Raw genomic sequence first — 15,000 nt, 5'->3', positions numbered from 1 at the left:
CTCTCGCTCTCTCTCTCTCTGTCTGTCTCTCCCTCGCTCTCTCACGCTCTCTGTCTCTCCCTCCCTCTCGCTCTCCCTCTCTTGCTCTCTCTCCTTTAATCGACTGCGTCTCTCTACATCACTCCCTATCTGACGCAGTTTGAATGAATTGTACAGCGTCTACTCCATCTCTCGCTGTCTTTCTCCATCAGGCTCCGTGTCTGACACAGTCCACATGCAGCGTGGTAATCTGGTCGTTATCTCAAACCAGAGTCGAGCTTCCAATGATAAGTGAGGGAGAAGGGCAGATCTGGACCGCGGCCGGGTTTATGTCATTCAGGGGGGGGGGGGGGGGGGGTTGTTAAGCCCTCCTTAAGTGGCACGGTCCAAATCATTTACTGAGCCAATCAGGACCAGCATCAAGTAGGGCTGCATCAAACCGCCGACAACAAGAAGACAAAGAGCAAGTACAATACTTAGAACGTATCTCTGTTATTGACTGCACCCGGCCCGAGGCCAGCAGCTACAGCAGAACGGCAGCACACATCATATAATGCATCCTTCATGACGGTAATTGTGTTACCATGCTCTGCCCTGCAGTACACCTTCCAGTAATTCTGCATGCCGCGAATGTGGTGATTGTGCTAGACGGTGCATGGGGGCTAATTAGCAGTACAGTAAAACACTTCATCTATGGTTGAGCTCCGTGACTCGGCCAAAAAAAAAATCCTCTTTGCATATGACTGCCAAACAAAGAAACAAAATAAATTAAGCTGTTAAATTTCCCAGAAATTCCCATCTGCAGAATAAAGCAATGAAGTTTTTCTTATCTTAATTGTACATAAAACATTTTATATTATTAAAGTCACGGTTAACGGCTATGATGGTGAACGCTGACTAGTGCCCATACATTCACAAGAGCACCATCCTCAACGCATTTACATTTCATTACATTTAGGGCATTTAGCAGACGCTTTTATCCAAAGCAACTTACATGGGTTAATACACACATTAACACACCGACGGTGTGTAGGGGCGGGGCGACAGCCAGCTGGTCAGGTGCAGTCAGGGTTAAGGGTCTCGCTCAGGGACACATCAACACTCAGTTAGGAGGAGCTGGGGATCGAACTACCAACCATTTGATTACGAGACAACTGCTCTACCTGCTGAGCCAAGCCGACCCTCACCAGCACTGCAGAGTGGGAGCGCAGAGAACCAAAGACACACACACACACACACACACACACACACACACAGCAGTCCCAGGACCACCTCAGTGGCCCTGGAAGCCCTTTGGGAGAGACCACTGTAGGATGGATGATCTAAGGTACTCTACCGGCTGCAAGGGAGACTTATGGAAAGAGCGAGAGAGAGACAAAAGGTAAGTGGAGGAGAGCGAGAGAGCGAGAGCAGAGAAAGAAAAAAGAAAGAGGTGAGCAAGCCGATGCATCGCTGTACTGTGTTGCCCTATTGGTCATGTGACGCTCTCCTCCTCCCCTCTCCTCCTCTCCTCCTCTCCTAAAGGAACAGGGAGAAGGAGGAACACAGTTAAGAGGCGGGGGCTGACTGTGTTGACACTGCGACCTGCTGACGAAGCAGTGGCTCCTTACACAGCGAAGCTTCATCTGGAGGGCCGGGGGCCTCACACCCACACACACACACACACACACACACCCCCACACAGACGCTAAGTGACAGCCCTCCCCAGGTGCGTCCAGGTCCTGTCTCCTCTCTGCTGTTAGGGGCCGTCCCTCTCCTCTGGCTCCAGACTCCGCACGATCTCAAACGATAGCAGCTGCGTGCTATCGTCCTGTGTGTGTGTGTGTGTGTGTGTGTGTGTGTGTGTGTGTGTGTGTGTGTGTGTGTGTGTGTGTGTGTGTGTGTGTGTGTGTGTGTGTGACGGGGAGATGTGAGAGAGTGAGTGCCTGTGTGGGAGGAGTGAGGGCGTCAGTGTGCCATGGTCTGAAGGCTAAAAGAATAGTTTACGTTCTCAGAAGGCACTCCAGCCACAGTATCATCGGGACACACACACACACACACACACACACACACACAGCTGACTGGGGTACTAATCAGCCGCCAGTGGGGACTTCAAAAGGAGCAGATGGCTCCTGACGATAGGAGGGCCAATGCTTGGTGCTACCCTGGCTTCGTTTGGTCTTTTCCCAGATCCCAACAGCCCCCATCCCCTCATCCTATAAGCCCCTTAGAATGAAAGTCCTGGCTGGGTCACAAGGAGGCCACCTGACTTCCACGTGAGCACTGCGACCCACCTTAGACCCAGCAGGCCCCCCCATGTCTCCGTGAGGCAGGACCCCCGCCCGGGCTCCAGACTCAGGCCCTGTAATCCTCCGTCCGGCCTGTCCTGGTACAAGGCGGGTTTGTGGCGCTGCCATCCATGTGACCCTCACATTCTTGTATAATTGTCCACATGAGGGAGACTTAATCTGAATCGACTCGCATTTAGAAGTTGATGTATAGTAAACTTCAGAGTATATATATGGCTGGTATTAAATTGCCAACAGAAATCCCACGCCAACGCAGTGATTAAGGTGTAATGCTGGAGCTTGGCTTTCCGTTGAGGGGAGCCTCAGGCACACTCGGGGTACTCAATATTTACAAAATTGCTCCCCCAAAAAAAGGAGGATACAGATAATATCACTATTTTTAGTCCCTCCCCAGATGGCTCGGGGGGGGGGGGGGCGGGGGGGGCACCCCATGTGCCTGCCAACCATGAACGGGTTCATTTGGTTGGGGGGGGGCACAGCTTCATTAGAGCACAGCTTCCTCGCCAACACAACCAGAGCATGACACCAGCGAACAGCGCCTACAGGGAGATTAGTAATTATCTGGATGTTCGCACACCTTCGATCAATGGCCTCTACTTCACCCCATGCGGCCCACGTCCTTCCAGGCGAGCGTGACAGTATGGGGTATGGGGTAGGGTGGAGGGGCAGAGGGAGGGTCAGCCCTCTCTCTCTCTCTCTGCAGGGCAAAGTGTTTGGTGTGCAGCGGTGTGCTCAAGGACCCGGCACTGACACCAAACGGACATCTTTGTGCTGATCCCAATGCTCGCCTCGGGCTTCTGGGGCCTTGCATCGACAGAGAAAAGACCCCACAAATCTGCCGCTGTCGAGCTCTTCCAACGCAGCCTTCCAGGCGTGGGGATGAATAGCTGAATGCAGAGAAACCCACAGACTCATTCACTGGGAGGGATTGGTGCCTGGCTATTGACTCCTAACTTGCTGTGATCAATCAGCCACAAACATTTGAGCCTCATTCAGAACCTTTTTATCGTGCCTCGTACCGTTTCCATCACTCTTGGGTGGGACCTACTATGAAGGGAGGAAAGTTTTTATCTGCTGCTTTTCCCCTCTTGCTTATTTTCCCCACTACTCTCGAACCTCTCCCCCGTCCCCCCCACCCCTTGCAAATCCTCCCATTATGCCTGGTTGTTTACCACGCCATGTGACTCCACCAATCAAAGTGCTCCAAAGTGGCTTAGTGATGGAATGCCTTTAAAAAAAAAGGCACAACTATAGTGAAATGATCCAATCTCTTCCACCCTGGGTCTCTGGCTCTCTCCCCTTCTCTCTCTCCCCCTCTCCCCCCTCCCTCTCCTGCTCTAGATCTCTCTAGTTTCTCCAATGGTGCCAGCAGTCATAGATAAAGACAATCTCACTCAGGCAATCCTTCATCCGTTTCTCTGTACCCTACAGTCTCTGAGCGCTTCTTCTCCATGATCGAGACCATTACCACGGCTTAGATAATGATTGTGAGAAAAAGGTTATTTGGTTTACAGGGAGCACAAAGGAATGCATTATGCAGAGGGCTTCAAAGGCCAATAGGGCAATTTCAAACATAATCTTTGTCGTACATGCAAGGAAATCGCATGGAAAGCAAAAAGCCGGATCGATGGGTTCTTGGGACAAACAAGAACCTGTGAACAAAGCTAGCTTTACCACGATGTCCTCAAGAGCCAATGTACTCAGTGTATTGATTACAAGTACTTTTTGATTCTACTAAAGCAAACTAAAAAGTAGTCTTTTTAATCTTTGGGGATTAAAGGGGGCAGGTATTTAGGTGAGTTATTTAGGTTTAAGCATTTAAATCACAATCCAACATGCAGGCCGAGATAGCCAGTTAAAAAAACAGATGCCTGTGTGCTTTGTATCTTTGAAAGAGCTCGGTTCAATGGGTCTCATCATGGACAACTGGCCACACCAAAAATACAAACCCTTTAAACCAATGACCCTGTGCGTCCCAATGTGCCATCAACAGAATACCATTTATTTTCATATCAAAGAGTAAATAATTAGCGTGTGTCAGGGCAATAACATAGCAAAACCCCCAAGCATTGAATGTAGCGTCTAATGATGAGGCTGTGAGGACTGGCTGCCTCTGGGCCGCTGGTATGACAACATGACGTTGAACAAGTGGCCTCTTTAGTGTACGAGAGAAGGGAACCAGACTGTGGGTATTTGTGGTTGTGCGGGTTTGGCAGTTCCTTTTTTAAGGTTAGTCTGCATTTTTGTTCATTTTTGCATGTCTTGCATGTTTTGTAATCTGCCTATCATTCAATTATTTCCATTCCAAAATTTGCATTTGGTTGTTTTGCCTTGTATATAGATTAAACTTCTCAATGAATATCATTTATAGACCATGCATGCACGGCATCACCCCAGTGGGTGCTACACACTGGTGGTGGTGAGTGAGGTCCCCCCTTCACTGTAAAGTGTCTTTGAGGGTCTAGAAAAGCGCTATATAAATTCAATCCATTATTATTATTATAGACGCAAACACTGATTTTGATCCTAATGGGGAGTTTGATCATTTTTAGACTACAGTGTGCACTGAAATATACTTCAATTGACTAAATAGGAACCATCTGCAGGTTAGAAAGCGCTATCACAAAGATGTGCGTGCAGATTTAAGATGTATGGTATGCACAGCAGCCCTACTGGGGGTGAGACGGCACTGCTGGCTGGCACGCCAACCAAGTGCATCCTATTCAACAGTACATAACTGAAGCTTCTTCACCTGCTCCTAGTCTGTCTGTCTGTCTCACACACACACACACACACACACGCACACACGACAGCTGTGATTTCCCAATGTGAATCAGGGAGTGAGCCCCATAACGGCCTCATTGGGCGCTGAACAACAGAATGAATGAGACTAGGAGAGTGTTTGGCAGAGATACCAGTAATGCAATCCAGGCAGCGGCTGTTGGCTCAGCCCGTCAGAGAGAGTACTACTGTGTCCCTCATCCAGGCGCTTCAGACGCTGTTTGGATTCTCCACAGGCTTGCATGATTCCTACACACGCCGTCGGGCTAAACTTCTCAATTGACAAATGCCTGTTGACAAAACGAGTGAAAGAGCTCCTCCTCCTCGCTCACATTATGCCTTACACACTGGTTAGGCTGAAGCAGCGTTACGTAAATGAAAACCCGCCTAAAGCCAAGTTCACTGGTGGAGCAGTGGCTGGGGGGACTGCTTTCACACAAGAGTGTGTCTCTCTCTGTGTGTGTGTGTGTGTGTGTGTGTGTGTGTGTGTGTGTGTGTGTGTGTGTGTGTGTGTGTGTGTGTGTGTGTGTGTGTGTGTGTGTGTGTGTGTGTGTGTGTGTCTCCCTGAGCTGTGGATGTGTATAATATCTTTGAGTGTGTTTTGACCCCCCTTTACCTCTGCATCCCAGGCCGAGGTCAGAAAACATTTAGAAGCCCCAGGACTGCTTCCTGACACACACACACACACACACACACACACACACACACACACACACACACACACACACACACACACACACACACACACACACACACACACACCCACACACCATTTATAAGACCTTGTTTGGTGAAAATAGAAAGTGTATTCTGAAATGTGCAGTATGAATTCAATGGGCATGGCGCACAGTAACGGCTTTAGCCAAGGGTTCTCGTTGCAGAGCTCCACATGCTACATGCTAACACGCTACACGCTACATGCTACCGTTCCATGGCTTCTGTGGCCTTCCTGCGCCGACCCTGGGCCGTAGCTCCCAGCCCCGCGGCGCCGCCGTCTGTCCGCCTCACGGTGTCGCAGAGAACAATGCTCAGTGTACCGCTGACAGGGGCATGAGAACAACAACAGCAGCCCTGTACACCTCCACCCGCACACAATGCGTGTGCAATCCCTGCCTCCCCAGGACAACCCAAAGGGCAGAACAGACCCAGGGCGGACAGCTGAGGTACCAGCAGCTGATTAAACGGGCAGTGAGGAGGGACGTGTACTGTGCCACGAAAAGAGAGAGAGAGTGAGATATCAGCTGGGCTGCGTGTAGCAGAACGCCTGACGCACGCACGCACGCACACGCACACGCACACACACACACACACTTCTCCCAGGATACAGGTCTGCTAATGGCTTCCTGCACGTACACAACAGACATAGGAAGTGGGCGCTCCTCCCCCAATGCTGATTGGCCCAATTAGGGCAGAGACTCTGAAAGAAGGTTTTGTTTTCGGGGGGGTTCTTTTGGAGCAGCAGCTTGCAGCTGAGATGAGAGATGAGCGCTATCGTGTGAGAGCGAGCGACGGCTGTGGATATGCCCGAGCGAAAAGTATTTCATGGCTCAATGTCTTAAAAGAAAGAATATATAAAGAAATAAATAATAAAGAGTAGGATGAGGCTTTGAAAACACTGGAGGTGGCAACACACACACACACACACACACACACACACGTTCTCCGTTTACAACACTGGTTAACTGCACAGGGGCCGACTGTCATTAATAGACGGACATTAATCACGGCATTATGCAATCCTCCGCTGGTGTTGTATAATGAGCACTAATGGCTCGGGAGGTGGGCAAGGGGCACGGCCAGTGGGGGAGCTGAACCTCATTATAGATTCCACACAACATCTGCCAAAAACACAGGCCTGCCCACCCAGATCACAGGGACACAGGTCACGCCAGAGAATGTGATTACAAATCCATTTTGGGGGGAAAACCATGTTTTTTTTTATGTTTTCCCCAACTGGTCCCTTCTGACAAACGCAGCCTCTGGCTATCCTGGGGCATCTGTGGTTAGAGGAGGAGGACTGGGAGGGGATCACAAATGATTGTGAGAGAGAGAGAGAGCGAGAGAGAGAGCGAGAGAATTTGAATCTTTTCCTTTTTTTACCCCAACTGAAAACAATGGATGCTCAGCATTCCTTACTTTCACATTGCTGGCACTTCCCCAGGAACTTGACCACACCATCAACAAGACACTGTCACGAGTCGCAGTCTGGGGCGAGATAACAGCAGCAATAAAAGACCTCTTGTGCCCCATTGGTGGAAGATGGCCAAAGGAGATGTGCTCATTGGTCAGAATAGGGCCATATGGCGCAGGAAACCAGAGCCTTGTGTTGTTGCCATGGTAAACATGTCCCGCCCCGTGCCTCGAGCCCAGAGCCCCACGCTGCCGCGCTGCAGCGCGGCAGCGTAGTCAGTCAGCGTAGTCAGGGCAGAGTCACCACTGGAAACCGGGCGGGGGGCAGAGTCAGGGGCCCAGAGGAAGATGCATGCACCCTGAGTTGGCAGGCAGAGCAGAGGCTGGCCCTGAAGCAGGGAGGCAGACAGCGGGGGGGTGCTGTAGCACTGGCTGGCAGCCTGGTGGCAGGCCACAGTTGCTGAGTAACCCTGGGAGGCGCCGTAGCCCTGGTGGGGCTGTGTGACGGGGGAGGGGGGATATTTAAAGCCTCCCGGGCTGGAGAGGTGTTGGGTTGGGACGTGGCAGCGGCCGCCGGCCCTCCGGCTACGACCGCTGCGCCGCTCGGCTTTCGAAGGGTGACAGGAAGAGTGACCTGGACAACCCTGCAACCCGACCCCCTTGGCTCCCCCCTGCTGGGAGCAGCAGGGGGAGCGCTGGGGGGGCCCTGAGGCCTCCAGTGAGCGAGAGCTCCTGGATGCGTTGACGTCAGTGTAGTGTTTGTGTCACTGTGGGTTGCTGTCTGCCTGTTGAAGCACAAAACAGAACCAGCAAGCCAAAGACAAAAGCCTTAACTGACATTGACAGGACAGTCATGGCATGAAAACAGGAGGCAGGCCCAAGGCCATGGCAATGCAAATATTACAATAATGAAAACCCAGCAGAGGACAACAAACTCTTTTTTATCACGTCTTCTGTTTGTTCCTGAAAACCTTTACTCTGCAGTTCACGACAAACAGCAAAATAAACCACACACATTGGAGGAGGGAGAGTGAGCTGGGTACACAGCTGTTCCTTTTCTAAAAAGAGAAGGGCAGAGAAATCTGTGTGTGTTTGTGCCTATGTGCACGCGTGTGTGTGTGCGTACAGAGATAACCCTTGAGGAGATTGGACGTTTACCCTATAACTGATATTAGACAGTCCCGTACATCACGTGTCAGCTAAGTACAGAAGCGCAGGCTAAAATCAGATGTCCTTGGATATTCGAGAGCATCCAATCGAACATCAATAATTCACAGGAACAAACTAAGACGCGCGCCGGGAGGTTTCCAGTTTCAAAACACAAAAACTTCTGCTAGCTAAAACTCAAGCCGACCGTTAAAACTAAACTGAACATCAATTACTTGACCTTTTCCGGAATGGTGGGCAGAAAGACGAAAGGGTTGGCACCGCCATTAGGTGACAGACGACCCATAGAAGGATGGCCGTCTGGAAGCTGGATGAACACCAACCCTGACACCACAGGTCTGATGTCTGCGGCGTCACCGCCACATGGCCTGAACCAGCCTCTCCTCAGCCCCACTGGCTGGTACAGACCAGCCTGACAGACCCACCCCACCCAGCAGGTTGGTTCCCTGAACAGCCTCGGGCGATCGCGTTGAATACCATGGGACCAGGAGGTTGATGACGATCGATGACATCAGGCCGCTACGAACATGTCCTTTGTTTTCTGCCACACCAAAAGAAAAAGAAACCGGTCTGCTGCTGCCGTGGCAACAGACCAGGGTTGGGGGGGGGCCCTCCCCCTCCCATCACCGACCTCCAGGTGGAAGAGAAGCGAAGCAGGCTGCGGCCGTCGGCAACCTCTGAACCACCATGCCTCAAACGCCGCTTTAAAAGTGATGCTTCGACAAAAAGCACAGGCAAGGTGTGTGTGTGTGTGTGTGTGTGTGTGTGTGTGTGTGTGTGTGTGTGTGTGTGTGTGTGTGTGTGTGTGTGTGTGTGTGTGTGTGTGTGTGTGTGAGGTCTTCCACTTTCTCTACATCTCTCAGTGTTAACTGTGGCTGTACTGGGACATACGCAAGGAAAAGGCATTTTAATGAAAACACAGACTCAAACAAGACAAAGTGGTCTGTCAGAGCAGCTGAGCAACAGACAACCCTCACCATAGGAACATCCAGAATGGTATGTAGTCACAAGGGGAGAGAGCCATAGAGAGGGAGGGAGAGAGAGACAGAGAGGGAGAGAGAGAGAGACAGAGAGAGGGAGAGAGAGAGGGGGGGAGAGAGAGGGAGAGCAATAGAGAGGGAGGGAGAGAGGAGAGAGACAGAGAGAGGGAGGGAGCTAGAGGGAGAGCAATAGAGAGGGAGAGAGAGAGGGAAAGAGCAATAGAGAGCGATACAAAGAGAAAGCAATAGAGAGAGAGGGAGAGATAGAGAGGGAGGGAGAGATAGAGAGGGAGGGAGAGATAGAGAGAGAGAGAGAGCGGGACAGGTAGAGAGAGAGAGAGAGAGAGAGATAGAGAGGGAGGGAGAGATAGAGAGCGCAACAGAGAAAGATGAATGGAGGCTGAGCGAGGGAGAGCAATAGAGAGATGGAGAGCAGCAAGAGAGAGCGAGAGAGAACAAGGACAAGTGTATTTGCATACAGTGGTGAATCTGGGGCCTCCAGCTGTTTGCCAAGACGGTTTACCCTCCCTAGGGTTCATACATCCAGATTCATGGTCATGGGTTCGATTCCCCAATGTCTGCGGGCTAGCTGAAGGCCTCCATGCTTCACCTGCAGCCCTAGCTGCTTCCTAATGAGGATGTTTCATGAGTCTACTTGAAGCTTTGGATGAAAACATCTGCCAAAGGCTATTACAAATGATAGGGATATCCATATCAGGACTGAGGACATGAATCGAAATCGTACAAAAGGTCTCTTTTGACACATAGACGCATGACCCAAAACCAAACGTCTATTACATCTTCATTCTGAGGTCAAATACAGGCTTCAAATGGTCATTCATGAATGGTAAAAACCACAGCATCAGAATTTGCTGATGCAGTCTTTTCCTAAAAGGTGAAATGGATCGGAACTCAAGGGTGTATCTTACATCCGAAATACGGCATATTGGAATACCATTTGGATCTTAAGGGACAAATTGTGCCCGAACTGCTATCCGCCTGTATGTTAGCTCATTGCTATACAGCTGTGTGTTAGCCCATTGCTATACAGCTGTGTGTTAGCTCATTGCTATACAGCTGTGTGTTAGCCCATTGCTATACAGCTGTGTGTTAGCTCATTGCTATACAGCTGTGTGTTAGCCCATTGCTATACAGCAGTATGTTAGCTCATTGCTATACAGCTGTGTGTTAGCCCATTGCTATACAGCTGTGTGTTAGCTCATTGCTATACAGCTGTGTGTTAGCTCATTGCTATACAGCTGTATGTTAGCTCATTGCTATACAGCTGTGTGTTAGCCCATTGCTATACAGCTGTGTGTTAGCCCATTGCTATACAGCTGTGTGTTAGCCCATTGCTATACAGCAGTATGTTAGCTCATTGCTATACAGCTGTGTGTTAGCTCATTGCTATACAGCTGTGTGTTAGCTCATTGCTATACAGCTGTGTGTTAGCTCATTGCTATACAGCTGTGTGTTAGCCCATTGCTATACAGCTGTGTGTTAGCTCATTGCTATACAGCTGTGTGTTAGCCCATTGCTATACAGCTGTGTGTTAGCCCATTGCTATACAGCTGTGTGTTAGCTCATCGCCATACATCAGTGTGTAGCCTACTGCTGTACAGATGAGTGATTAGGAGGAGGGGAATGTGTTATCATATGATAAGGTTGAAATGTTAAACGTGCCAGAACAGATATGGCAACGCCTCCATGTTGAATAAAGATACACAGAGCCATTAGAATCACTTTGCATACCAGGTCTAATAGGTGTATATATGTATCAGGACATGTTGTCGTGAAAAGGTTTCCCTCTGGGTTTAAATCCAACTGCCACCCTCCCCTTGTGATGTCATGGAGGCAGGCTGGGGGGGGGGCACAAAGGAAGCCCTGCATTCCCCGTACGCATGCATACACACAGACAAACAACAAGTATCAACAACAACAACACAAATCTCTCTCAGGACCCCCCCTCCCCCCCCCCCCAGATCCTATTGTCCTGACTAGCGAGGTCCCATTCCCGGTACCATTTAGGGTAACTTGAGTTGTGGTTTACATTAAGGGCTTTTTAGGGGGAAGAACTTTCATGGGGGGGGGTCCCCAGAGGCATGTCCCAGTACTGTTGGGCTAAATTACAAAAGACAGAGCAAGCAATGCATTAAAACATTTTCAGGGGAAAAATAGAAACAGCCCAACAGACACAAAAACATTGTCCGCATTTCCGGTGGTGGAGCGGGGACATCAGTCACGGCTTCTGCCCCGGAGGTCGTCCAGATATAAGACTGTAGTCAACACAACGGGAACCAAAACAAAAGAAGGAATAATCTCTATCCCGACACGGAGACAGTCCTCCCCAGCTCCCATGAAGCCCAATCATCCGCTTTATCCTCGATCTGACATGTAAGGCCATGTCTCTGTTCGACACTCACACCGCTCCCCGCTAAAACCCAACACCCCAGGCCAGAGAGCCTCCTGAAGATAGCCAACAAGGCCAGCGAGACCAAGGGGGGGTGGGGGCTCATAATCCCTGTTGACTTGACAGAGAGCCACACTGTCATCACCACAGCCCTCGGTTGCCAGGGCGACACGTCGACCTTCACACCGGTCTCCAAGGTTGAGAGTTTGGTGCAAAAGCCAATATTTTGGCGTGTGCTCTTTTTAATGGTTTCTGCTTGTATGGGTTCAATACAATACAAGCTCTGCTGCATTGGTTCCTAGGTCGTAGAGATGGATCAATACGCTGGGACTGAGGACTGGGGGCCGGAACACAGGCGGGAGAGTGGATTCCATAGGAGCTGCCGCCCGCGTCAGCGTTTTAACCTCATGCTGTTTAGTCTTTCACTGCTTTCTGCTGTTGTACCGCCCCGAGATCCCCCATCTCACACGCCTTCCCCATAGGGTCATTATGCGGAGGGACACACACAGGCACACACAATCATCTACACACACTTCGATGCACCGGAGACCGTCAGTGCATGGAGACACATGGTGTTCATCAGAAGGCCGTTCCCTGAACAGCTAGAGGCTACAGTGCAGATGGAGAACCCCTTTGAAACTGTGACCTTTCCCTTGGACGACGCAGGCGATGTATACCGACGCACGCTCCAGCACCGCTACCAGCAGACATACCGATGCCGCTTTATGTTCACATTTTGGCCCCCAGCCAATGGAGTCCTCGGTACTCGATTTGGTAAACCACATTCCTAAAAGGCATTCTATTATCTCTGCTAATTGAGATCAATAACAGTAGCGGTTGCGAATATTTTGTACCAGTGGCCCTCTCTGAACCTCAACGTCACACACTCCAAACCAGGCAAGAGTGAATAGATCCATATCCAAACAGGACAGGGAAACCCAAACACCTTTCTAAAAAAATAGAGAGAAACCGCATCGAAAGATGAATCAGCCCCTCTGTTTCATCTCGGCCCCCCACCCACTTTGTTTCAGGAATGAACAGAGTCTTACCCAGGTAGAGCGAGGCGTTCTCCTTCTTCACGTTGTCGTCCAGGTAGGTGGGCCCCAGGGTGTAGATGGGCGTCGACCCCATGCCCACCAGGATCTGGGCGCAGACGAACAGCGCCACGTACAGGTTGTGCTCGTTGCCCTCCTGGTCCCGGGGGCAGGCCCCGGCGTCCCCGGCCTCACGCCCGCTGGCGTTGGCGCTGAGGCAGAGGCCCTCGCGCCCCGACGACGAGTTCAGCTCCTGGATCTGGTACGGCGGGGAGATGAAGTGGGGCAGCGAGAACAGGGCGGCGCCCACCGCGATCAGCACGCCGCCGAGCGCCAGCCAGCGCGGCCGCTGGCCCCGCCCCCCGAAGTAGGAGATGAACACCACCACCAGCAGGCTGCCGATGTCGAAGCAGCTGACCAGCAGGCCTGACTCAGAGCTGCGGAGACTGTAGCGCTTCTCGATGGTGGTGATGACGCTGCTCAGGTAGCCGGACACCATCAGCGACTGGATGAACGTCAGGTAGCTCATGCAGAACAGGAAGCAGCGCGAGTCCCGCAGGATGGCGCCGGCGCAGCGCCGCGCCGGCACGCCCACCAGCCGCGTCAGGGAGAAGCCCTGCTTCTGGCCGCCCTGCCGCCCCTCGGCGGGCGGGCCGCCGCCGCTCGGCCCCGCCGCGCTGGAGAACGAGGCGGGGAAGTGGCTGCTGTGGGCCGAGGGGGACCCCACGCGGCTGGAGGAGGGGGTCTTGGGCTGCAGTGCGCTGGTCTCGTCCACCTCGCCCCCCGGGGCGGTGGCGGTGACCAGACGGCACTTCTCCATGGCTCCCTCCTCCTCGTCCTCCTCCTCGTCCTCCTCCTGGTGCTCGCGGCCCCGCTGACGGGGCCCGTTGAGGACGGGAAGGCTCTTGGACTTGAAGCAGCTCCCGGAGGGGTCCAGGTACTGGTCCTGCAGCTCACAGTCCCCCAGGGACTCGGACAGCTCGCTGCCCGTGTCGTTGTGGTCGGTGGAGTGAGGCATGGTGTGAGGCAGGCGAGAGGGCTGAGTGTGGCTCCTGGTGGGTGGGACTGGAGGAGTTCCCCCTAGCTGCAGTCACATGAGCAGCTTATAGAGCTAATGCAGGGTCTACGCCCGGAACCGCTGCCCTGGCAACACGACAGGGAGCAAAGCATCTCTACCTGGGCCCATGGTTCACATACCTGGCCATTTCAACAACTGCCTAAAGAATTATCCCTTCGAAACACATCCCGAGTTGTCCTGGGAGGTCACAGAGCAGTCGTGGTGTCACACCGGTAGCGATATGACACTAACCACCAATTATGTTGTGGAGTGGTTTGTTTACATGACAGAGAAATGAAAGGAACATCGGACTGCAGGCTAAATGACAACTACTACCAGGAGCCCTGTTCCTAGCCTGTTCTCTATGGCCAATCCCGGCGAGGTTGATCTGATGTCGGTTTTATGGCTCTTTGTTGGGTGTCAACAGTACCTAAGTCTTCGTATCGTTTTGTCTTCTTTTTACCCGGATCGCAAGCAGCATTCTAAGAAGGACAAATACAGAAAAAAAACATTAAAGTAAATATCCATTACAAACGCTTATCAAGGAAAACATCAATATCTGTCAGACAGGACAACACCTCCATGTCATTAAACAACAGAACCTCTCGACGCAACGTCTCGTCAGGTAGCAGACGACCAGGTGTCGAGCGATAACTCACAATGCTGCTTTTCCTCACAAACGACCGCATTTGTGTCCAAACTGAACATCAATTAACACCAAGCCTCTTTGTGTCAACGGAGACAGAACAATGAAAAACACCACGCTAGCGCTCGCTCTCTCTCTCACCCTCTCTCTCTCACTCTGCCTCTCTCTCACTATGTCTCTCTCTATCATTCTGTACTTTTAGAAATAACCATGAAACAAAGCGTCGAGAGACTATCCGTGTAGCAGATGAACAGCGTTAACTCACACGTCTGGCTCACCGGACGACATCATAATTCACATAACTTCCAGCGGGTGGTCTATGAAGGGCTGTAATACTCACGGAGGACGGGAGGTAGCCTGTTGTTGCCCGTAGCGCAGCCACTCAGTGAATGAGCTGGAGGGAGCTGCGGATTGCTGCTGGTAGTGGGGGATATCGACACAGTGGGCGAATTGTTTCTCACAGCCGCTTATGGGAGTTGTAGTTTTATCTTTGAGTTGTAGTTTTATCTGGGGGGGGGGGGGGGGGGG

At 51.5% G+C, this 15,000-nt stretch overlaps 1 protein-coding gene across 1 annotated transcript in view; it reads right to left on the bottom strand.

The window, feature by feature from the left end:
- Positions 1-14,849, bottom strand: part of LOC307088875 (solute carrier organic anion transporter family member 5A1-like) — a 44,220-nt gene extending 29,371 nt beyond the window's left edge. Inside the window, exons 1-2 of the mRNA XM_079754930.1 lie at positions 14,813-14,849; positions 12,785-14,308 (exon numbers count right to left, since the gene is read on the bottom strand). Coding sequence (XP_079611056.1) covers positions 12,785-13,787 — 1,003 coding nt within the window. The 5' untranslated portion in view covers positions 13,788-14,308; positions 14,813-14,849. The remainder of the gene's footprint in view (positions 1-12,784; positions 14,309-14,812) is intronic.
- Between the last annotated feature and the right edge of the window lie 151 nt (positions 14,850-15,000).

Source organism: Pollachius pollachius (genome assembly GCF_949987615.1).
Source record: "Pollachius pollachius genome assembly, chromosome: 17".
Lineage (NCBI taxonomy): Eukaryota > Metazoa > Chordata > Actinopteri > Gadiformes > Gadidae > Pollachius > Pollachius pollachius.
The sequence above is the reverse complement of the archived record's forward strand: the minus strand, read 5'-3'. Positions and strand labels throughout refer to the sequence as shown.